General features: G+C 45.4%; 1 protein-coding gene across 7 annotated transcripts in view; it reads right to left on the bottom strand.

The window, feature by feature from the left end:
• The window catches only part of LOC144770644 (B-cell receptor CD22-like), a 681,379-nt gene that overhangs the window by 34,811 nt on the left and 621,996 nt on the right, over positions 1-24,572 (bottom strand). For all 7 annotated transcript variants that reach the window (XM_078655344.1, XM_078655346.1, XM_078655342.1 and 4 more), the window contains one exon: positions 14,873-14,988. In XM_078655344.1, coding sequence (XP_078511470.1) covers positions 14,873-14,988 — 116 coding nt within the window. The remainder of the gene's footprint in view (positions 1-14,872; positions 14,989-24,572) is intronic.

Genomic DNA, 24,572 nt, shown 5'->3' with positions numbered 1-24,572 from the left:
GTTAGGTACACCGGGGTAGGCGTATCTAAGAAGCACTATTTGAGTACGTTTAGTCAATGATTTTATGTATGTATATATTTTATCCGTTTTAAGTATCATATGGCTCAGAAACCATATAAATGCTATTACAGAATTATTTCATAATACTCCTTTTACTGTACGCACTTTACTTTATGATAAGTATTGCAATTTTGGCAATTCACTTCTCTTGCATGAGAAAGAGGACTGCTCAATAATTAACACCTTTTATTGAAAACGCCCGTCTCTCTATTTCTCTGCACTCCTGGTGAAACTAAGCATGCACGATTGACTGAGTGAAATAGCTGTCTATTGTTTTCACACGACTCTAGAGAGATACTCCTTGTTCTGGAGGGAGCAAAGTTGTCATGTTTATGCGGTTGTCAGAAACTAATCCCTTCTTGTATAATCAGGAAAGTTAACTCCTTCCTGTTCATTCGAGAAAGTTTCTAGTGACCTCTGATCTAGCTGGCATTCATAATTAAATCTAAAATATTCAGTAGAGACCTAGTCGATCTCAGTCCTACGTCTAAACTATCGTTTATGTTATTCCAATGCGCAGAGCCTATTGGGAATATAGGAACTACACTACAGCACAGGCCTCCTTCACCCAACCACCCAAACCCACCCCCCAAGCAGAAAACCCCGAAGATCCCCCCAACCCCGCTCCCACACAAACCCCCAATCAGGCTGCGGTACCAACCCTACCCACCCCAGGGACTCACAACTAGGAAGGGAAGAGTGTGTCCAAGATGGGAATTATTCTGTGGGGGCATAGCAATGCTCAGCGTACACCCCTGCAAGAAAGACAGGGTGGCCAAGCCATAGGAAGTGGCAGGCACCAAAGAGTTAATAGTAGGAGGTATAAGACACAATGCCAACAGCAAAAGGGATAAATCAGAATAGCCTAAGAAAAAGCATTTGGTCAGTAGTCAGAATTCAAGCAGAGAGGCTGAGGAAAAAAGGTCTGAAAAAAGAAAAACCCCATACAAACTTGGCTATCCATCAGGTCAGTCATTATCACTAAGGTTGTCCACTGCAGCAGCCTGTGAGTTGGAGGGCGAAGAGCGGTGTGACCTGTCCAGTTTTTTGGCAAACGTCAGCACTTCCCTGTGGTTTGAAAAGATGAGGATCTTGGAACCCTGCTTGACGAGTAGCTAGTGAGTAGGAGATTTCGTGCTTTTGAAGGAGTTGTTTCGCCGGAAGAAATTCACGGCGGGCCGCCTGAACCATGGTCGTGTAGTCAGGGTAGAATGACAGGGAGTTACCCTGGTAGCGGAGTTACCCCTTCTCTCTGGCCGCCCACAGGATGGAGTCACGGTCCCCGAATTAACCGCATGCGCGCTAGCGGAATTCTGCTCCTGTGCTGAGATTTTTTAAAACGCACTTTACATGACGAGCTGGGCTCGTCATGACCGTGCGAGGAGGCTACCTCATGACGAGCCCAGCTCGTCATGAGCGTCGAAGGGGTTAAAAAAAAATTCTATGATGGGGCAGGCCGGCAGGACAGGGCCCGGGCGAGAGCCAAGAGAGCGGTGGGCCCGCTCTACAATGAAGACTGGCGAGAGGATGTCACCAAAGAGCTTACGGACCAGCTGTTCTACACAGTCCTCCATGAGGGAGACATTGGTGGATTCAGGCACTCCCGTGGTGTAGAGGTTGCTCCTGCGGGAGATGGCCTCCAAATCCTCGTTCTTGTTCTGGATGAGATCCAGTATTTTGTCCATCTGCAGCAGTTTCTGTTGGTCCCAGATGGCGGCATCCTCCACATCTGATACCCTGGTCTCTACATGGAGGAGGTGGGCATCGTGTGAATCGACTCGCCCTTCACTGTGTCCAGGCGAGCCGACAGCTGATCCAACTGACACGCAATGTTGGTGACAGTGGACTTGACGTCCAGCATAATGGCTTTTAAGTTGTCCTCACGAGTTGAAGCCATGTCAGAAGGAGCCGGAGGGTCCCCTCCACCGGCACCCGTGCCTTAATGACGTTGATCAAAAGCGATTTTAGGCTCCTTGGGGTCGGTCCTCCCCATGTCTGGAGGAACAGTCTAGCAGAAATACGAAGGCAGCTGAGATAGCAGGTGAATGTTGCGCTCGATAGAGGTGGAGCAGCTCTGGAAAGAGCAGAGGAGCAGGACCAGCAGGCAATGGAAACAATTAGCAAAGGCAGTGAGCAGCTAGGCCGGTGGTGGCGCATTGCATAGGCCCCCGGCAACAAACCCAACTCCGGGGGGGTCGAAACAGGTGAGGAATGGGCCCACCAGCACTGGGGGTAACAGTGAAGACTGAGCAATGACATGGGGCCGGACCGCATGGTGGCAGAGTGATTTGCAGGCCGCCTGGGAGTCTGAAGGTGTAGCGATGTCGTTCCAGCCACTGACGCCGTCAGGATATTGCAGGGCCAGAGTAAGCAAAGACGCAATTGGTGTGGGAGGAAGGCCTCCGCAATGCAGCACTGGGGGGGGGGCCCGGGAGGAGGCAGGTCTCAAGCCAGAGGAGTGATGGGCCATGGGCACGCCCCCTGGACGTCCTCGAGAGCAGGGCCCAGCAGTGGGCGGAGGGCCAGAGCCAACCGCAAGTCAAAGGACAGGAGCAGAGCAAGGGTGAAGCAGCTCACAAGTGCAGGTTTCAGCCGGTCCGGTCCAGGCGGGGGGTGGGGGGGGCGGCAGGCGGTTAATAAGGCCAGCGAGCCCACAGTAGCGCAGCAGTGCACCCACACAGCAACGGCGCTTATCGGCTGAAGTGCAGGAGTGACGGCGGTTGAAGGCAGGAGTCAGATCCTGTAGCCTGGAGGAAGCCCGCAGTCAGCTCTGGGATGGTTGGGACAGCCGCGCCAGCTGTGGGCCTCGGGATACACGCAGCGGTGGATCACAGCACAACAGCGTAGCAGGAAGACAGGAGTGCGATCAAACTGAGCCCCAGGAGCAGTTGAGCTCACTCAGAGTGTGGCCATTTCGCAGCCGGCCAAGCCACGCCCCCGGGCTAACACCATAACTTTCACATCAATCATGCACCACTCATGACCTAATATATGACATCACTCACATGTTGAATGTCATCATTGATTGAGGAATGCGGCATTTATGACTTCTTTTACAACCTTTATCATGTACAGAAGAATTCGCTGCAGCGATGAACCAAGTAACAGGTGAAAGTAAGACACAGTGCACCAGTGTGTGAAAGAGTGTGAGGGAGTGTGTGAGAGAGTGTATGACTGGCAATGTGAGAAAGGGTAAGTAAAGAATGAGTGATGGTGAGTTGCAGAGTGAGTAAAAGTAAAGTTGACAGTGAGATGTTGAGTGTGTGAAATAAGGGAGTGAGTGAGAAAGAGTAAGTGAATGAGTGCAAAAGTCAGAGTGAGGGAGAGCCAGTGAGTGAATGTGAAAAATGGTGTGAGGGAGAATGTAATAGTACAGTGCATCAAACAGTGGACAACTGAGAAAGTGAGAGAAAGCATACCTGGGAGTGAGTGAGAGCAATAAAAAACAAGTCTGTGACTGCAATGAATGCATAATGAATACTAATGGAGGAGTGAGTGAACAATAATGATTGGGTAGGTATGAAATTGAGAAACTGAGTGAGTGATGGACACTGAAAGAGGTGCAAGGCTAGGTGAGAGGGGGTAAATCAAATTTGTAAATCAAGAAGGACGGAGAAAAGAGTAACAGAATGAGTAAGTTTAAGAAAATCAGAGTGGGTCAATGACTGGAAACCTGTGTAAGAAAAAATGAGAGAGTAAGTGAGAAGGAGGCAATGGGTGAGTGTAATAGCGAGAGACGGTTTGAGTCGAAGACACTAAAAATTAAAAATGTGTTAGGGAGAATGAGACACTGAATGAGAGGGGCTGACACTCTTCCATGCACCGTTCTATCCAGGATAATCATCTAAAGTGGGTGACTATTTGCCTAACTGCTTGCGCCTTTAACATTTTTGTCTCTAGGATGTGTCAAACCTCTGGATGAATCTTACTATCCGTCTTCCATAAACTATGGTCGCCCCTTACTTTCTGTAAGCTGAAGTTAGACTGATTGTTGAATTCTAATCTCATATAAAGCTTTTGAGGGAGGGTGTACTAACCAATTATTGAGTTTTCATCCATTTTGCAGCACAGTGCTGCAATATGGATTTAAGATGTGGATTTACTTGTGCAAATGTACCAGTAATCATTAGAAGAAAAAAGTAGATTATGTGTATGAATGTTAGATATGTGATCTGAAACTCATCTAATTGCTTAATAATTAATGTAAAGTAGATTGCACTGTGTATTAATGACAGATATAATTTATGTGAGAGGGAAGGATGAGACTTGATGTTCAGAAACAAATATGGAATCAGCAATACAGATGGGGCAGCCTGTTTGGCGGTAGGTCAATTAACAACAACAATCCAAATATTCCTCAGAGGCTGTGGATAAGAGAACAAAGTCAATGAGGCCATAAATGCAGTGCAGAGTTGAAGCAAGGCAAGAGTGGAAGGGTCTCCGAATCTAAGTTGACTGCTGTTAATAAGCAGTGGAGGACATAGAATATGGTCACCCCTGGGTAGGGAGAGCAGCATGTCAGGACTGGAAGCCCAATCCAAGGTGGCCCCCAAGGCAGAATCGAGGCCCAGGGCACTGAGGCAGTGATGCAGAATGTGCAGCAAAGATGGCCTGGTCAGGAGACTGATATCCTCTGCTTGTCAGCTGAGTACGCCAGGAGGCAAAGCGCCCACAGCAGCATTTGTGATTCTCCCTGGGGTCCAGCTCATGTTGGAGCGTGAGAGGGGCTCATTGAAGGTAATGGGTGTAAAGTGTTACACACTCCGTGCAGGCAGCAAACAAACCGCCAGGTTTGGAATGCAGCTGGTCGGAGCATGGGGTGCTTGTGGGAACAGGTTTTTTCTGGTGCGTGGGATGCATAGGGGTGTCCTCCTCATCACCGGTTGCCGTGTCTGTAGTAATGATGAGACATAACACGAGGAAGGTAGATGAAATCTCCATTAGCTGTATCACTCAGCACCAGGGAGCCACATGCTACACCTAATCTTAGCTCTTTCTCTTTCTGTCCCTGCCTTTCTGGTACCGGAGCCTTGTCTCCCTTTTTTAAGTCCATTCCCTGCCTCCGACTGAGGCCATGATGGTACAGGCGGCCAGAGCAGAGTAAAGGCCCTAGAGACCTGACTCTATCAGACCTTCCTACATTGATTGTATATTCGGCTCCTTTATATTCCATTTGAAACATGCACAGAGTAAGGGACTCCATTTCTCAGTACTCAGCCACAAATGTCACCCCAGAACACACAGCACGTGACATTATCTGTGTCCACCTTCGAAAAGAAGGTTATACAAACAGTGTGGTCCTTGACTCCTTGTCCATATGGAGAACATGCTGATGACTAGATTAAGTACAGCACTCACTCTTTGCCCACCTCTCCCCCTCCCCCAGCTGATTTGTATTCCTCTGTCTGTAGATCTTAACCAATGTGGGCATGGTTTCACTTCTAATAGAGTTTGTGACTACTATGCCAGGCTGCCCCGGGCCACCGCAGGGGGCCACCTAAGAGGGCGGCCACCCTTAGTGCCACAGGATGGCACAGACCCCCAATGAGCGGTCTAGTGTGTGGGACTCTGGGGGTCCCCAGTAATGTCCCTTCCGGCGGGGGAGGGGGCGTAGGCATATAGCCTGGGGTTGCGGGCCTGGCACCCTCTTAGACCCCGATCAGCCTCGTGGATGGTCCCCCTCCCCCCTTACCCCGGACGAGCTATGATGCCCGGACGCTGTTTTCCCTCCCTACCGCTAACCCGGCTGTCGGGCAGCAGGGGGGCTGGGGGGTGAGTTACCTAATACCATTTTGCTTTGTGTTGCAGGCGGAGTTACAGAGTGATCCAACGCTGGAAGGTACAGAAGGGTACCCTCTACAGGAGCACAGTAAGGGTGCGAGAGCCAATTATCCCCAGGGAGATCCTCGGTGGGATCCTGGAGGGGCCCCGTTAGTCCTTCGGGCGGTTGTGGACCTGAGCAACCGGGGGTTGCCTGCAACGCTCAGCCCCCACATAGGGGGAGGCGGCGTGAGTAAGGGGTGGACTGGAGGTCCGCCGGGGGGAGGGGGGTTAGCTCTCCCCCCCATTATTGACAACCCCCCCGCGGTTAATACCACAGGGGGTTCATGGCTCATCAGGTGGGCAGGTCGCGAGGGGCGGCCTGACCCTGGATCGCCCGTAAGATAACCCAACATGTTGGCATAATGTTTATGCAAATAAAGCTGCAACAACTTTCTCCAACAAAACACTGTGTGGTGTCTGTTATTATGAGAAATTGTTGTGAGCGGTTTGGGGTATGGGCCGATATTGGCACTAAGGGTATGCACCTCTTGTACCTCCAAGGGGGCTTCTACAGATATTTAAAAAGGTAAGATGAGTGTGTGTATACTGCATATTAGCATTTTATCAACACAAGTGCTCAATTAGTGTGCTATGATTTCACTTGTGTTTACAGGGTCACAAAGTTGTCTGAGAATGCAGTGAATACTCTACACACTGCATGTGTTTATTCTTTGCTTATACTTTCATTTCAAGATTCCCATTTACACCAGTTTATATGTCTTTTTTTTCTCATTGTATTATTTAGAGGTCCAACACATGGAAAGCCTTTTTGCCTTAAGAAAGAGTAATTTGAAAAATGAGTTGGTACACACCTACAGGGAAGTTCAAGGAAGCAAGCAGAGCACATTAGATAGAAGGTCAGCAATTGGAAACGCTAGATGCGGTACATGCAATGTCTGTGCTTTATGTATCGAGTCGAAAAGCTTGCAACATAATGGTTGTCACGTGAACTCCAGGACTCTGAATAATTGAAGGAGTAAAAGCATAGTATATTTCCTGGAGTGTCCGTGTGCCAAGGGCTACGGGGGGGGGGGGGGGGGGGGGGAACCAGTACACCAAGAACACCGCTCAGCGATCAGAACCAAAAAATCAACGCCCCTTTGGTAGACCATGTTTTAAAAATGGGACAGAATGATTGAGATATGGAATGGTTCATTTTAAAAAAAAAAATCAGATGGGGGCCCTAGGAGGCAATATTGAATTAAAACGTAAAGTTAGAGAACAATGGTTTATCTCGCAGTTTAATAAGGTCCGTAATGGCCTCAATTCAAAAGAAGAATGGGACTGTTTAATTTGGGGAATCTAATTCAGTCTTTATCTGTGCCACTGTTATAAGTAGGTGGAAGAAGTTTAGGGGATTTAAAAACTAGAAGTAGGGTGTAATTGTATGATTAATTAATTATTATCAAGGAGGTATTTTAGTATCTAGCGAAAGAAAATTTGTAGATTGCCGTTATGATCATGTACCGGTGGCAATAAAGAACTGTCTCGAGTGAATATTTTAGAAGTCTAAAATGGCCGCTGTAGTCACAAGATAGAGTTCATATTTATGATTCACGCCCCTTTTTTTGTCTGAGGAGTAATGAGACTGAATCCAGTTATCAGGGTGCAGGAACATGTATTTATAGTTGTGTATTTAATGGTAGGGAGTAAGTTTTCTATCTTAGAGTAGGAGGTCCCTATGTGACCCATGTATAAATAGGAAGACCAAGATGGCCGCCACAGTTACGAGTGTTTCTGAGTATACTTGTAAGCTTGCTCAGCTGAATCTTGTGGTTGACGTAGGTCACAGGGGAGAATTAGATACATTTAAATCCCATTCATCCACTGTAGAGCCAAGAAGTTCTAAAGGCTGCGAAGGTTTTCTTCTCTGGTTTGAGGCTGTATTGCTGTGACAAAAGGTAAGAGTAATCGCATGGCAGTGGGTGTAAGTTAGGCAGGTGCTTTGTTAGATCTAAGCTTAGACCGCTAACTTTGTTTTGGTAATATGGGCCTCGTTTGTGCAATGTTTGTAATGATGCCACTTTTGACCTTGTACAGGGCCTTGACTTATTTTAATTGCTCTGGGATTGTCTTACGAGATTATTGTAGCGTTGTTTGTGGCGCATGATGGGTACCCGGCTTTTACGGGATCTTTCTTTACTCGCGAAAGGGATCAAAGATAAACACAATTTAACCAGAAAAAAGGTGAGAAACTATGAAGAGTCCTTTTTATAAGACTAACTGTAGATTTCTACAGCGAATGGCTAATGAAATGAACTTGCGATATGTATTCTAAGATGATGATTAGGGAACCACAAACTCATAATCTTTGTGTCTATGTCTTCCAGAATTAACAGGAATTGTTTGAAGAAGGGATATCTCTTGTCATTGCACGGAGAGTGGTTTTAAAATTCAGATAAATTGAATAACGATTATAGCAGTGGAAACACGCCCAACACAAACTTAAGGTAATATTGACTTTGGGAGTGTTTAGAGCCTGTGATCTACAAATATAGCTATAGGTAGATTTTGAGTTTGATAACTTGCCTTCTCCTATTGTAGTGGCAGAGAGTGGCCTCTCTTCAGTTTTATCTTTGTTCTATGAAGTGTATTGATCATTGCAGAAGAAACACGCCCAACACAAACTTAAGGTAATAATGACTTTGGGAGGGTTTAGAGCCTGTGATCTATAAATACAGGTACAGGTAGATTTTGAGTTTGATATCTTGCCTTCTCCTATTGCAGTGGCAGAGAGTGGCCTCTCTTCATTATTCGTTGAAGTGCCATGAGTAATTAAAATGGAAGGTACATCTCGTTTGCCATTGAGAATTTACTGCTTAACCGGAAGTATTAGTCTGGACTTTTCAGTAATAAGGGTCCTTATTCTCCACAGATTGATCATTCTTTCTAAGAGAAATGCCCTACTGAGAGAATAGTCAATCCTCATACACGGGCCTGCAAGTTATATGCACTGCAGTTTTAACTGGATGTGTATTCTGATATCGTGACAGGTATATACACCAAATGATATTTAGGAATGTCTATCTATGTGAGTTCTGTTACACCTAAAAGTGTATGTTTTTAGGTTCACTATAATAAAATGAATATATAAAGTAGGGATGCATAAGCAACCTCTGCAAGGTTGGATGGAGAAAGATTTCTCCCTCTTCTTCCATACTATTCCATTTGATTAACCCCTTCCCTGCGCATGATGGAACCACGCCGTCATGAACCACGGGTGGAGTGTGATCATGACGGCGTGGATCCGTCACGAGCATGGCGGCGCAGCGCTCACCCCCACCACCCCAGCACGCTAGCGGAATTATCGCCGCGGCCAAGAGGTTAACTGTAGATGTATGTATATTGAATGACAGAGATATATGGTGCTGTGTGGAAGTTTGTTGGATGTATCACCAGGATATAAACACTGTTTTTATTGAATCACATTTCGAAGGCTAACTGACTGTTCTTTATATATCTTTTTTGTGAATGTGTATAGATCCAAAAATCCATGTGGGAGATATTATTTCTTGTCCTGAGGAAGGTGTTGTTTTGAGCAGTGATAACCCCCGAAATGCATCAACGCAAACTGTGTAAAGGCATACTGTAGATTGTGGTGACATTTGATACTGTTTGCTCAAGCTTGCTGCATAACAATTATATGCAGAACAAATGATTTGGATCTAATGTATATGCCTTTTTGAAGATTAGAAACTATCTTTCTTGCAGATTCTCCCTAAGATTAATTATGTATAATATTTGTTTGTATGATGTTCTCTCTTTTTAACACTGTATGATGATTTATTTTTACTGACCATATGTTTGGTAAATTTTAAATAAAATATTTTCCTTATTTGTATTCACTTGGCCTTTGATGGTGGTGGTGTTGTGTTCTGGTGATATATTGGTTGTGATGAGTGTTCTTCCTTTGTTGTATTAAGCCTATCCAAAGGGGATCCCTTTTTTGACTAATGTCTACTCGGTGCCCTACTACTTTGGTGGTTAAGGGGCCCCTCTCACTGCCTTTGTGTTAAATACAATTATACTGCATACTATGTGTTCACAGTCCTTGAGGTAATGCAAGTGTCAGGGCACAACGTCTCAATGACCACGTTGGTGAGCAAGACGTAATTTCATGGTTTGTGTTTAATGTCATATTCCATGGATACTGCACTTGCACCAGTGGTGATGGGCTAGATGCTGTTATTCGAGTTTCCAGCATAGGATACAGAGCACAGGCAATTTGGCTGCATGGCTCCATTGAGGATACAAATGCCCATACACCATGCTATTGTGACCACTGGGTGAATATAGATGTTATCACAGGGAGGGCGGCAGGCATTTTCTACTTACTTCGATCACCAAAAGATTACCATTAGCCAGAGGCATTCAAGTCAATTGTGCAGGTCACAGAGTTGGGGCTCCACTGATGAGGGTAGGTGGGGTGCACTGCAAACAGATCTGTTTGGTTAACAGGACTGTTTACGTGGCTGCATGTTAGTACTTATATACATTGGCCTATTAGCACTGTGTTCCTTCGTTCACCTTGGATGCTGGTAATGATATTCCTTCTTAAACCCTGGTTCTTCCAGGCATCTCCAAGTGAGGCCACTTAGCCTAAGCTCTTCCTCCTTCTCAGCTGATGGTCCTGTTTACATCACTTGACACTGCCCTCACGAAGCAGAATGAAGCTGTTAGATAAAGGGCTGACACCAAAAGACTTTTTATCTTTCAAGGGGAGAATTCAGTGTGTTATGCTGACACCTCCAATGACCCTTTTTCTCCTTCCTCGGTGTCCATCAGGTGGATTACAGGTGAGCTCACTCATGACTCAGAAGGAAGCCCTTCAACAAACAATATCAATGAGCTTCACAAGAGGTGGCTGTACTCTGCCATCTGCACCCAAGATCTGCTTCCAAAAATCTTAACAAGCAATCTTGCCACATTTCTAGCACCTCAAGGGTGCCAAATAGGAATCCACTTTTCTTTTGATTTCTATAGTTCAGACAGCCTATCTTTTTAGCTCAGGACAAAAGGAAGTCAAAAAGAGTATGAACAATGGCTGCTAATGAACCCATTAAAACTCACAAAGATTGCAGCATTATCCACTAAGCACAAACAGGACATCACCCTGTAGCATTATTTCATTTGATGTAACCGAAGTCCAATTTACATACCTTCCTCTAATCCTACACAGCAGTGTCAAACTGAACTGCTGGACTGTATTAGATGAGAAAATTATCTGCTCATGTTTTAATTTTTTTTTAATGTATTTAAGTTTTATATAGAGTGAACATGACTCGTTAGGGTATCGGAGCGCTTCACAAGGAAAGGTACGTTACATACATGAAGGCATGGGCAAAGTACAGGGATGGGGGTATGGAAAAGTCAATTGGGGAAAAAGCTGTGGCTATATACAAGAGTCAATCCAGTTCCAGAATCAGCGATGACTTGAGTACAATAGGGCACAAGGAGGAGATATATATAATAAATGGTCTAAATCTAAGTACAGGATGGCATGGGCAAAATACAGGGATGGGGTTGGGGAAATGTCAAAAGTAGGCCAAAGCCGTGGATATATACAAGTGTCAATACAGTTCCAAGATCAGCGGGCAATTTGATAACAATTGGACGAAAAAGATATGTACAAAAACTGGTACAGGAAACATTGGAAGGCGTGAGAGTTGATACAAATAGTAGGTCATACGAATGTGCCCCACGGGAGTGTTATGGGAGGAATTTGCTCATTAAGAAGGTTTTAGCTTCTTTTTTGAAGATCACCAGAGAAGGTATTCTTCTGATGGAGGAAGGAAGCGAGTTCCAGATTCTTGGTGCAGCTCCGGAGAATGCTCGATTGTATGTTTTTGCCTTGTGGAAGCGGGGTGGCTGGAGCACACTGACTCTGGCGGATCTGGAGTTTCTGGATCTCCCAGATAACACGAGTTTCTGGGCGAGATATGCCGGGGAGTTCGTGTACAAGGTTTTGTGAGTGCTGCAGGCCAGAGTGAGATGAATTCTGCCTTCAAGGGGAACACAGTTCAAAGCCTTCAGGTGTGGAGCGATATGTCAAATATTTTTAACTGGATAAGAGTCTAGCTTCTGCGTTGAGGCAAGCTTTTAGGGGGGCAGTCGAAGTCTTAGGCAGGCGATATAGTGTGGAGCTGCCATATTCGATTCTGGAGATAACTAACGCCTGCACAGCATTTTTTAGGTCGGCAGTTCCAAGGAAGGGTTTTAGTTTTCTCAAGTAGCTCAGATGGAATCTGGCAGGTTTGGCCATCACGTTGATGTGTTCAATCATATTCAGGTTGCCATCCAAAATAATACCAAGGGATTTGGCGGAATCCACAATGGTAGGGGTGCAGTTTAGTGCTGTGATGGAGTTAGTCGATCCAAGGATGTCAGCAGATTTATTTGGGGGGATATCAGAGGAAACTCTGTTTTTTGGGCATTCAGTTTGAGCTGGTTGTTGGCAAGCCAATGGACTGTCAGTTTCAGGGCATCATTTAGATGGGTGTTCTCCTTAAGAGAGGAGATTTTAATGTAGATATGGGTATCATCTGCATACATGTGTAAGGAGATGTTGGCCGAGTGGAGAATTTCAGCTAAAGGTTTAAGGTAGAGATTGAAGAGGGTAGGGGACAGAGTGGAGCCTTGCGAGACACCAATGGAGATCAGGAAGGGAGCATAAAGGTTGCTGCTGACAAGGAATCTATGTGTGCGGTTATTGAGGAAGGAACCAAACCATTTGATGACGGTACCTCCTAAGCCCATCCTTTGTTCGGGGCGTTCAAGTAGTTTCTCGTGGTTGACCGTGTCGAATGCCAAGGAGAGAGCCAGAAGGATCAGCAGACATGTTTTACCTTGGTCAAGGGCTAGGAGAGCATCATCAACGATGTGAAGAATAGTAGTTTCAGTGCTGTGCCCAGGCCTGAGCCCAGATTGGAATTCGTCGAGTAGATTGAAATCGGTGATGTGTTGGCTTAGTTGTAGCTGCACACATTTCTCCAGTACTTTCGTGAGAAGAGGGATATTCAAGATGGGTCTGAAGTTACCTGGAATTTCCGGATTCAAAGTGGGTTTTTCTAGGGTGGGGATGACTTGCCCGGTTTTCAGTGAGTCGGTATGGTCCCTTGGAGAACGGAAGCATTGATCATGGTAGTCCAGATGGGAGCGATGAGTGAGGTGGTTGCTGCCAAGTAGTTGGCGGGGAGGGGGTCATTAAAGTGGGGATATTCGGTTTTAAGGAGGATAGAATTTTTGAGATGGAATGGTCATCATAAAGTTCGGAGTTGGACCAGTGAGCCTTGTTTATGGGTGTTGATTGGTGGGGAAGAGAGAATAGAAGGGTACGAGACAGAGAAGGATGGTAGTTCGAGGAGACCTTGAGTTCGTTACCCAGTGAGTTGATTTTGGTTGCGAAGAAGGAGGAGAACTCATCGCAGGTGATTGGGGATTTAGTGGTTTCTTTTGCTAGTTGCTAGTTTGTTTGGTTAAAGTTTGACTATTTCGAAAAGTTTGCGTGGTCTGTTCTTGAAATTTTACAGCTTTGAATGAAAGAACTCTTTTTTGGACAAAAGGATATTCTTGTTGTATTTATTTCTGGCCTGATGGTGGAGTTTAAGGTAGGAGGCTGAGGGGTGCTGTCTCCAGTTCCTTTCTTTCAGACGGAGAGCTCTCCTTTCGTCATTGAGGGGTCCGCTGGACCAAGGATTTTTGTCTTTGATTTGGGACCTCATAAACTTAAGTGGAGCCAGATCGTCCAAAAGGTTAGTCATAGTCGAGTTGTAGTGATTTGTGAGGTTGTTGACCTTATATAGATTCGGTGGGGGGAGAAGCTCATTCTCGCAGTCATAAGAATAATATAAGTGATGAGGAAGTGATACTACAGTATAGGAGATCACTGTGTGCTGTATGTTTAAGGCAACTACTGTCGGTTAACATGTTATTCAATTGTGTATGCAATAGTAAGTACTGGAACGTCATGACCACCTATAGTTTGATTCAATAGTGGATCAAAACAATGCTCCTCTTACTGAATTTTATCTTAAGATCTACAGAAACAATCCATTGACTGATTTGACTCTAAAGCTCGGTAACTATTGAAACAAATCCAGCATGTCGTTTTCATGGATAATGCTATGCCCCACCAAAACAAGTGGACAATGGATATTGTCATTTACATGGGCTTCTCTCATCATTTCATTTTCTACCCTCACACTCCAGCACCAAGACGCTTCGGCATTCGAGCGCTTTACAAGCAAATAAACATACACATATCGTCTTTTGCATGCACAATTGTCTGTCCAAATATTTGCAATTCATTTATATATTTATATTTTCTGCTCCTTCCCAAAATGGTCTTTTAGAGTTTTGTCCCTAAATATGATGGGCCTGTCTTCCAACCTGCACTCTGTAGTAAGTTTTGAAGTGTTATAGTACTACAGTAGTACTACTACAAAACTTACTTCAAAGTGCTACTTGCAAACTGCAGTTTTCCTGTAGCTTACTCTTTTGAGTAAGTTTACTACTCTGTAGTATGCAGAAACTGTACTTTTGTATTAACTTACAACTTTGTAGTAAACTTGCACTTTTGTAGTAAGTCCCTAAAACCATTATTTTATACAGGAGAGTGTTGCAGTACCAGTGCTGGACTTCGTATTAGTTACTACAAAAGTTTGTTACTTCAAAAGTGCAGTTTGTGAATACTGAAAAGTAGTAAACTTACTCAAATGTGTAAATTACCTTTGTGAATCAGGTCTGATATATTTTACATAATTTGATTTAAAGGTGTTGTAAAGAATCCAGGGTACCAAATATATTTATGATTTCAAGTGGTTGCTCTATATTGGAAATCGCATGCTTTGTAGATCAACTCATCAGTACCACTATCTTAGATTTCTCGTGAGTACACAATGTATTGTTGAAGAGTGTCCATTGTCATTTTTACTCCTAAGATTAAATCTGTTCCTCACTCACTGGGTCTTAACTCTGCCAAGAAACGTACCTTCTCACAGCAGCGTATGTGACAAAATCATCACTTGGAACCTTTCTTTTTTGTGATCTTCGTTCTTTGGAATGGTTGATTGTGACATAAACAACCTGCTCTTCAGGAACCTTCGGCTGTTGAAGAAAAAGGACGAAGGTACATGAACTGATGTCTCTCACATTTCGCACGTCTTCTGTACAATAGACCACAAATATATTTTCTTCAGGGCATTATCATGTGATATTTTCCTGCCTTACAAGTTCTGCATTTTGAGCTGGCGGTGATAGTGCATTTAACGGTGAAGTGCAATTATAGCATTAATAACTAGCAAATTTTGGCAGTCAATTTGTGGCATTATTGGCAAAGTTTAAACTTTTACAAATAATTCCACAAATAGGCTACCTCTCTATTTGTATTTTTAACTTAAAGTATTTCTATTAGGGCCTGTTCACCTTACAGAGGAAGTTCTGATGGAAGTGACACGAAAAACAACTCACAACCGTTGGTATTTGTTACTATAAACCTGCTTGGGGTGAACGATTGGGTAGACATTTAGACATGGCATAAGCTCAACTAGATGACGAGAAAACATAGTTTTGGCTTCGCGGCTCTGCTCATTGATTTGATAAGAGTTTCATTTCCAGCCCCCAGGACTGTCCGGGTAATTGAATGTCAGTCATAATGAATAATTGCATCGTGCTTCTTTACATTAATATCTAAATCAAAGAGGTGAGCATGGCAAGGTAAAGGGTTTTGTCTTTCACCTCACCTTCTGCAAAGCTGCTGCATGTGTCTAGTCCAAGTGTTGAAGCCAACAACACTACCAAGATGTGGCTCAACCATGGGCTCAACACGCCAGGTCCCCTGAACATAGGGCGAAGGGAACACTATCCATGGCAGTCCCACTAAACAGCATGTTGACCTTGGACATGGTGCTTTGGCCTTTAGTGATGTGGAATCATTTGTTTGATTGACTTACAGTATTTTTGGAGCACAGTCCTGCAAACCAACCTGTGCTAGGAGATGCGAGCAGCATGTCATTTGTGTCCTGCATGCCACTGTCAGTTCCTCCTGACAACGGTAGGTCGTGATATTACTGCATTAACATTCGTGAAGCCTTTTTTCCTGAAGAACCCACTAAACATATCATTCCATATTTGGTAAACAATATACGTTAAATATAAGCAACATAATTGAAATTGGGAACAACAAACACAAAAGCCTGTAATCCGATTCTGCATCTGGCTGTTTTACTTAAACTACCTCCCTTCTCCTGAACATTAAAAAAGAATTCAGAGTTTTGGCAATTTTGTTCAGTATGTCTTAGCTTCACGTACTAGTACAGTTATTGTAATCACGTTGAAACCAAATTCAGAACAATTTCTGTAGACACAGCATAAAGGTCAATTTCTGTTAACAATGAGCCATGTCATAGTCCACACTCTTCACAGCTGTTTTTATCATGTTCATAAACTTCCCTTCATTCAAAAATGTGCACTATGATTCCTAGTTGGCTGAGGTTTGAACCCAGGCCAGGACGAAACCACCTCTCTAGTCAGGGTAAGCTAGATACACACTAAAAGATAACCTATGTAAAGTGTATGTGCAAGACACGCACAGTAACACAATAAATACACCTCCAAAATAGTGAATGTATAACTTTGTTCAACAATACCAAAATGACAAAAATCCAATCGGTGGAAGTTGACCTATGAATTTTGAAAGATTAAATGAAAAAACAATGCTTAGAAGTCACTAACCATCAAAAGGTTATTTGAGGTTGTGAGGGACCGGTGCAAATCCAAAGTTAAGGCCGACTGTGATGGAGGGCAGGCAGGCTACAGGACCCACACAGGGCTCACTGAGAAAGTACCTTGCATGGAGCAAAACGTCGCCGCTGAGGGTGTGATGCGTTGATCTTTTCCACAGAGTCAGATCACTGTGTCATTGTTGAGCTTCATTGAAGTGGAGGCAATGCATTGTTGTTGAGCCATGCAGAGCATGGTCATTGGGCTGCACAGGCTGTAGAACCACTGCTGTTGTACAGCCTTTGTGTCAAAGAGAAATGTGTCTGTTCCGACTGGCGCGGTGTTGCCGATTTGGCAGTTTTGGAGCCCAACAGCTACAGAACCCACTTCTGAGGCCCAGATCTTGGAGAGGGCACCTCAGGCAAAGATATGACTCATGGAAGGCAGAGTCCAGCAGAGCCAGCATAACTGAAGGAAGTATTTTGTGTCCCTGAGACTTCAGAAAACAGGAGGCAAGCCAGCAAGACCTAGGAGATCACTTTAAGGGAAGGCAGAGTCCAGCTCCGCTTCAGCAGAGTCAGGGAGCAGATGGGCAGGAAGCAGAAGAGTAGTTTTTCCAGAAAAGCAGACTAGTTGACTCCTTTAAGCAGCACACCAGTCCTTCTGACAGAGGTTAAGTTCAAGATCCAAAAGTGTATGATTTTAGGAGGTCAGAGACCCAGTATGTGTACCCAAAAGTGCCTTTGAGAGTTCAAAGCAGCTGTTTGAATTCCAGAAGGATCCCTTTCAACCCAGTCCTGTCTGCCAGGCTATCTGTGGGGGGTAAAGCAGTGTTTTTTGTGTGAACAGGGCACTACCTATTTAAGGGAAAGTGTCAGCCCCTCCCATTCCTCCCTGCCCAGGAAGACCCATCAAAATGCAGATGAGTGCTCCTAATGCAGATGAGCCTAATCTTCGTGTGTTTGTGGCTGTCTAGACGGAATACATAAAGTGTAGTTGCCACCTAACATTGACGTGTATTGGAGGATTTATCATTACTATGCCAAAGATATGAAACATGAAAAAGCTGCTCCTCTCTGATCATGAATTAGAGCTTTAAAGTGTATTAAGGCATCCCCAATGCTGGCCTAAGAGGGGTGTTTGCCTCACAGTAGTGAAAAATGAAATAGGGTGTTTGTCAATACCAGGACATGCAAAACATAAGAGTACAAGACTTACTTTTTACTTATATGGCACGCTGCCCTTAGGGTTACTTAGGGCCTACCTTATGAGTGACTTAGATGCAATAAAAAGTGAGTTTAAGCCCTGGCAAGTAGTTTCAAATCAAACACAAGGAGATGATGGACGGAACACTGAAAAGTTTCAGACACTCACTCACTTCGCCACCCCAGTTCAGACACAGCCATATGTAAATCAGTCATAAGGCTGTGCCAGGGTGCTTTGTAAATAAAATGTTGAATGTGTACTTCTAATTTTTAGGCGTCCTGGTAGTGAAAAACCTCTAAATTCTTTTTTCACTACTGTGAAGTCTGCCTCTTCCATAGGATAATACTAGGTTGCCTATCTGGAATACATTTGCAATTTAAAACACTCTTTAATGGCAAAGTTACAATTTTGAAAATGCCAATTTTAAAAAGTTGCCATTTTCTTTCCCTAGCTATCTTGTACCTACAGCCAGTTCCTGGGTCATGACAGGGTTAGTTGGCAGATGAACTTTGTTTAACCCCTTCCCTGCTGGCTCCATTCCCCTGCTGTGCTGGGGGGGAAGGGGGTGCGCACAGCGCCCGCATGCTCATGACGAGCTCAGCTCGCCAAAAGTGGTTTTACCACGCAAGACTTTACATTGCATATTTAACAACACATATCATTACCATGCTTGTACATCCTTTAATATTTGCAGTCACGCTTGTAGTCTGTTTGCACTGACACCTTCCCTTCACACTGGGTATGGTAAATTTCTTTGCTGTCCTTCAACACTGTTGACAATTATGAATTCTTAACATTACTATATACTCTGTACTCTATAGTGTCCAGAAGGCGGCCACAGAAGGTCAATTGGCATATACAAACAAATAACCAACATCTATAACTGTATCTACAACACATTCTGTGCTGCAAATCTTAAAAGTGTCCATGTTATAATTCAATCTCCCACATCTATAACTGCATCCCTAAAAAAGTGTAATTGTAGTTTAAAGCTATTGCTTTCTGGGAACACCTGTTTTTTCTAAGAAAGGACAAGGCAACTGCCAGAGTCGCTCTTCAACGGATGCCAAATGGATACTTGGCAAGTTTGGATTGGGGATGGGACTAGAATGCTCTCTAGGCTCATTCTTGGAAAGATGTTCATTATACTGATTAAGATGCTGTTTCAGAATTCATTAGAGAGTCTAATTATAGGTATTTTTCCCTGCATCTATTTATATTTGTATGTTGCAGCACTCTGATGTTGTTTTATAGCTCTGAGGGGGGAAGAGCAATTCAGCAGTTTAGTGGTGGCAGTAAGGATTCCCTATGTTTAGCTTCCAAACATAAACAGGAAGAGGAGAGCATGTAGAACACACTGAGAGCTTTTCTGAACTTCTTTCTGGCTGACTCATGTCTCATTTTCTGGGAGGAGATTTCCATATGGAGGTCTACCACAAAAGAGGTCTTTCATGTTTATGAGGTGCAACACTGCTACCTACTGCTAAAATGAGTGGTAAAGTCTTGCGTTAAAAGACTTGCGTGGCAACAGTCTACTTTGAAAACTTCATAGTAAAGGCTGTTTCCACACCAGTCTGGGGTCCAGCAGCAACATTACAGACCAAGAGATAATGGTGTCGGGGAGGGGGGGCGTGGCCTGCTCCAGCACCAAGATGGTGCATTGACAAAGAAGCTCCAGAGCGCTGCGCCGCTAACACTACACAGGACTGCGTCAGTATGAAGAATCGAGTCTCTAGGGATGGCGCTGGAGGACTGAGACCTGGGGGCAAGTGGATAGAGTTATGGGAGTGCTGGGGTGCTCCATAGCTGCCGCAGCGGCTGCCCTGCGGACACGGCCTGACACAGCCCTCAGAGGCTCCACGACGTCGGGGGTCATGGGTGAGCCTGAGGACAGGACTTCGGTCGACGAGTGTGGCCGCAGAGAAAAACTTGAGCCCAGGGATCTGCTGCCTTTGCGGACATGGCCACAAAATGCCAGCACCTACTCAATCCAGACCCGGCGGGCAGCAGCGAGTCCAGCGCAGGGGTACAGGTCTTTTTCTATTTCATTTTCCCCTGCTTTTAATGTTCAGGAGAGGGGAGCAGCTGCGGTGGCCTCTTAGGGTACAATTGGCATATGGCATATGGATGCCCCCACCCCATAAAATAACTGAGCTGGGAGCGATGCGCAGTGGAAAATTCTAACAGGTGCTGCAGTTTGGGGTGGTACCACTGGGGTCCCCTGTTCTGCCTACGGTTGGAATCACAAACCATGTGATAGCGTGACTGTGGCAGTCTACCCCTGGACTGAGCTATTGACTGGGAGAATTGGAGTCCCTGTTTCATTGCGGCATTCAATTGGCAGTCATGGGGCGTGGAGACCCTATGCAGCAGCAGCTCACTTTCGAGGCCTCCATGACCCCAAGGAAGGAGGGTGGAGACCAGGTGCCGCATGATGACCCCCCCTGGCCACGTCGATCTTCCAGGTACTGGTGGCGTAGTGACAGAGGGAGCCACCGCTATCATGGCGGAGTTAAGTGCATGATTTAAGGCCATAGATGTGCGCTTTGACGAACTGGGTGCACAAATGGTCGGCATGCATGGTCGCCTGGAGCAGCATGAAGCCAGCATATAGGCTGCTGAGCAGCACATCTCCAATGCCGATGACGCACAGGCCGCAATGTCTAAGCTCCTAGATTGTGTCAATCGCATGCTGAAAACAACAGGAGCAAAAGCGGAGGACCTTGAAGCGCGTTCACGCCGTAATAACCTACGTATAGCAGGAATCACTGAATCAGACATCACCAGCCTTATGGAGGCCTATGTGGAACAGATGTTATCAGAGCAAAGACAGGTTCTCAACTACATTTGCGGTGGAGCGTGCTCACCAGTCCCTTGCAACAAGGTCTGCTCCTGGTGCACCCCCTCGGTTTGTTATTGTGCGATTACTGAACTACCATGACAGGGATGTTGCATTGAGAAAGGCCCGGGAGATGGAAAATCAGCAATTACCAAGGAATGAACATGTAGTTGTACCCAGATTTTAGGCCAATGATGCAGGAGGCCTGGCGTAACTATCTAGACATCATACACACTTTGTAGAATGAGAATGTCCGATATGCCATGCTGTACCTGGCGCACATGCGTGTACATCTCGGTGGTAAAACTGTTATTTTTTTACTTGCCTACGGAGGCAGCCAACGGCTGGAAGCGCTATAAATCAAACAGGGCTGACTCTCCTAGAAAGTAAGGCAGGCATGGGCTTAGGACTTGGAGTTACGGGCGCTGCACTCTTGTGCTCCTCAGAGACAAGTTGACTTTGGCGCAAACTCTGCAGCATCTAAGATATCGGATAATCAACTGAAATACCCTTTTCCTCTGTACCACTAAGGACACGCTTACAATATTGTTCTTTTACTTATGCAGCTATGAACTAATGATGTAACAAATATCATCACAGATCGTGGTAAGCTTGCCGTCCCCCTAGGAGAACTCCTATTACCTACATTAGTGTGGGGTTATTTTTTTTTTCATTTTCTCTCTTCTACCTAGTTACAACGTGCTGGGATTCACCTGATATAGAATGAATGGATATGGGTGGGGGGGTGGGAGTTCCTGTTGAATATTATTGATCTTTTTTTTTGGTTTCAGGATATGGGAACATATTTCGAACGGCTACCCAAGCATGACTGTAATACTTCAGTATACCGCATAATGTCTCGCCTGTTGTAGTGGGAGCGGGGTTGGGTGAATGCGCTGTATGTCCTGGAACGTTAGAGGACTGTCGATTCCAAGCAAGGGAGAGCAGCTGCTTGCATATCTAACTAGGCAAAAGATACAGGTGGCAATGCTACAGGAGACACACTACGCCTCAAAATCAGACAACAGGTTTGATTCTAGCTGGGGGACAACAGTTTCTTTGCTGGGTGTAGTACTTACTCCCTGGGAGTCGGTATATTAATCTGCAAATCCCTTCCTTTCATGGCACATACTGTGATTGGGGACCCAGAGGGTCACTATTTAATGGTGGCAGGAGCTATTGGTGCACATTGCTTGATATTTAATAATGTATATGCCCCCAATGTAGACGCCTGAGGGTTTTTCACTGACATCTCACCTCACATTACGGGCATTCCAATCAACTATAATATTTGGGAGGGGGGGACTGCAACCTTATACTGCAACCCAGGTCGGATACCACAGGCGTGGGACACACCACAAAACCATGCTCAGCTAGAGAGCTTCGGACACTAATACATGCACACCTTCTGGAGGATGTCTGGTGTCACTGATTCACGGCTGCAGGGATATTCCTTTTACTTGGCACTGCACAGTAGTTGGTCCCCAATAGACCGATGCTATGTTACCCCTGATTTGCTCCTCAACATACAGGAGGTGGATCACCTGCCAAGCACGCAATCAGAACACTCACCAGTGCTGTTGGTTCTGACCCTGCCCGCTGCTGTGCACCACTCACCGGTGCTGTTGGTTCGGACCCTGACCGCTGCTGTGCGCCCCTCAACGTGTTGCCGCTTTCCTGCTGAGGCGCTTCTGGATGCTGTTTTCAGGAGTGAAATACAGTATGCGATGGTCGAGTATTTTCAGATGAACACTGGCTCAGTGCCTCACTATGCCAGCCTATGGGAGGCATTTAAAGTATATATCAGGGGCATCTACATTGCTTAACAGGCAGGGGTACTCTGTACGATTAGTCGCGTCCTCAAAGCTACTGAGCGGGAATTGCGAGATTTGGACGCCCGTATGCTGTCTGGTGTGGACCCTTCCCCACTGCACCACCACGCTAAACTATTGGGGGTATTCCAAGAGCTGGCGCAGAGGGAGACAGCTTACCTGGAGAAGTACATTCGCGCCCAGGTATACAGGGAGGGGGAGAGGCCTGGAAGCACTTTGGCACAACCATTTTAACGATCGCGATGCACTTTGCTATCTACAAGGGCAGCGTGATCCAGCGATCTATTTGTCCAGATATCTGGACAAATAGATTACTGGAGCACGCTGCCATTGTCGATAGCAGGGCACATTACGATCATTAAAATGGTCATGCTGCCCAGGTTTCTATATGTGTTTTTAAATATACCTATCCCACTTACAGTCTCCTTTTTTAAAACACTTGGTGGGATGCTGACCCGACTGGGCTGGGCGGGGGGGCAGGCGTGGGTGGGTTGGAAAACTCTTACTCAATCCTTTGAAAGGGGGGGTTCGGGGTACCTGACTACTACCTGTATTATTTAGTTGCGCAGGCCCATTATGCCTACTTCTGGTATCATCCTTACGCCTATTTGGTGATCATTGTGAAATCTATGCTTTTAATCCCCCCCGCCCCACAACCCACCACATTGAGATGGCTTTTAATTTAAGTATCTGTGCTTAAATTAAAAGCCGTCTCAATGTGGTGGGTTGCAGGGCGGGGGGTATGGGTAGACCAGCCTGGCAGTCTGAAACAACGCTACAGATCCTTGTACTTTCCAAGTACATATTTGAAACCCATTGGTAGTGATAGTCTTTACTAGGCCTATTTGGTGATCATTGTGAAATCTATGCTTTTAGTCCTTTCTTTACTACTAAATGCCCACATCAATAAATCCGCCTTACTAATGATAATATGCACGTATTGTCTGTTTCAAGCTCAGTGGATGGTCCAAACAGGTGACTGGCTGTAGGATGTGGGCATGATAGTACTTAGTACTGTACCTGATCGTTAAATACCTAGTTACTGCAACAGAGCATTCATTGAAACTACTTTATCTGTCACAATGGTGCTTATTGCCACGTCTTTAATCCAATTCACAATAAATTATATCATCCTTACGCATGCTTTGGACCTGAGCACACGCAGGCCCATCCCTACCCACTATCCACCATTCTTCCAAACGGGCTGAGGAGAACACCAGCTGAGATACATACCTTACAAACCACAGGATGGTGTGGGAGCCCTTGCGCAGATATCTGGGGGCTGAGCGATTGTATTCCCCACATTTACCGATTCTCAATAAACCCTGGCTAGCGCCCACGACAGCAAAACTGATGCAGAGAGCCCCACCCGCTGTCAAGTATGCAACCTGGGTGGCATGTTCAGAGACGGTCAGCTGCGCACACTGGCAGACTTGACAACAGACAGGGACGTTAACATGTTGGATCGCTTCCTTGTACATAGAACGAGAGTGGCTTTGGTCACTGTGCTGCGCCCTTTAGACAAAGGAGCCTACAGATTTTCCCCTACTAACAACAATTATTACAGTGCCCAATGGCGCGCATTTAGTTTCTCAACTGTATCGACCGGTGCAGACACTCCAACCAATGATGGGTGGCGGAGAGGGATCTAGCACAGCCCATGACTGAGAAGATGTGGGCCTACTGTTATGAACAGATGCTCTTAGTGTTCAATAATAATAATAAACAAACTTCAAAATACCTACACAGAATCATTGTCACCCCTGTGTTGCTTGGAAAGATGGACCATACGAAGACAGGCTGCTGTGCAATGACGCATGCCGACTTTATTCATTTGGCATGGATTTGTTGTTTGGGCATCTTGAACAAATGGTTGAGGTTACACTCCCACACACACTGTTGTTGGCACTGCTGGGGTAGGTACTCCTGTTGAACAAGGGGATAAGATGCTTCATCGCGATTGCGCTAGTGCTGGCTAAAAGACAAGTGTCCCTGTCCTGGGGTGGAACGGTGGAACCGCAGGCTGGGTCATGGCTCAGAGATGTGTTGAACTGTGATACAACCAATGATGTGTATGCATCCCTACTCCTACC

Source organism: Lissotriton helveticus, chromosome 7, assembly GCF_964261635.1.
Source record: "Lissotriton helveticus chromosome 7, aLisHel1.1, whole genome shotgun sequence".
NCBI lineage: Eukaryota > Metazoa > Chordata > Amphibia > Caudata > Salamandridae > Lissotriton > Lissotriton helveticus.
This window is presented reverse-complemented; position numbering and strand designations above follow the sequence as displayed.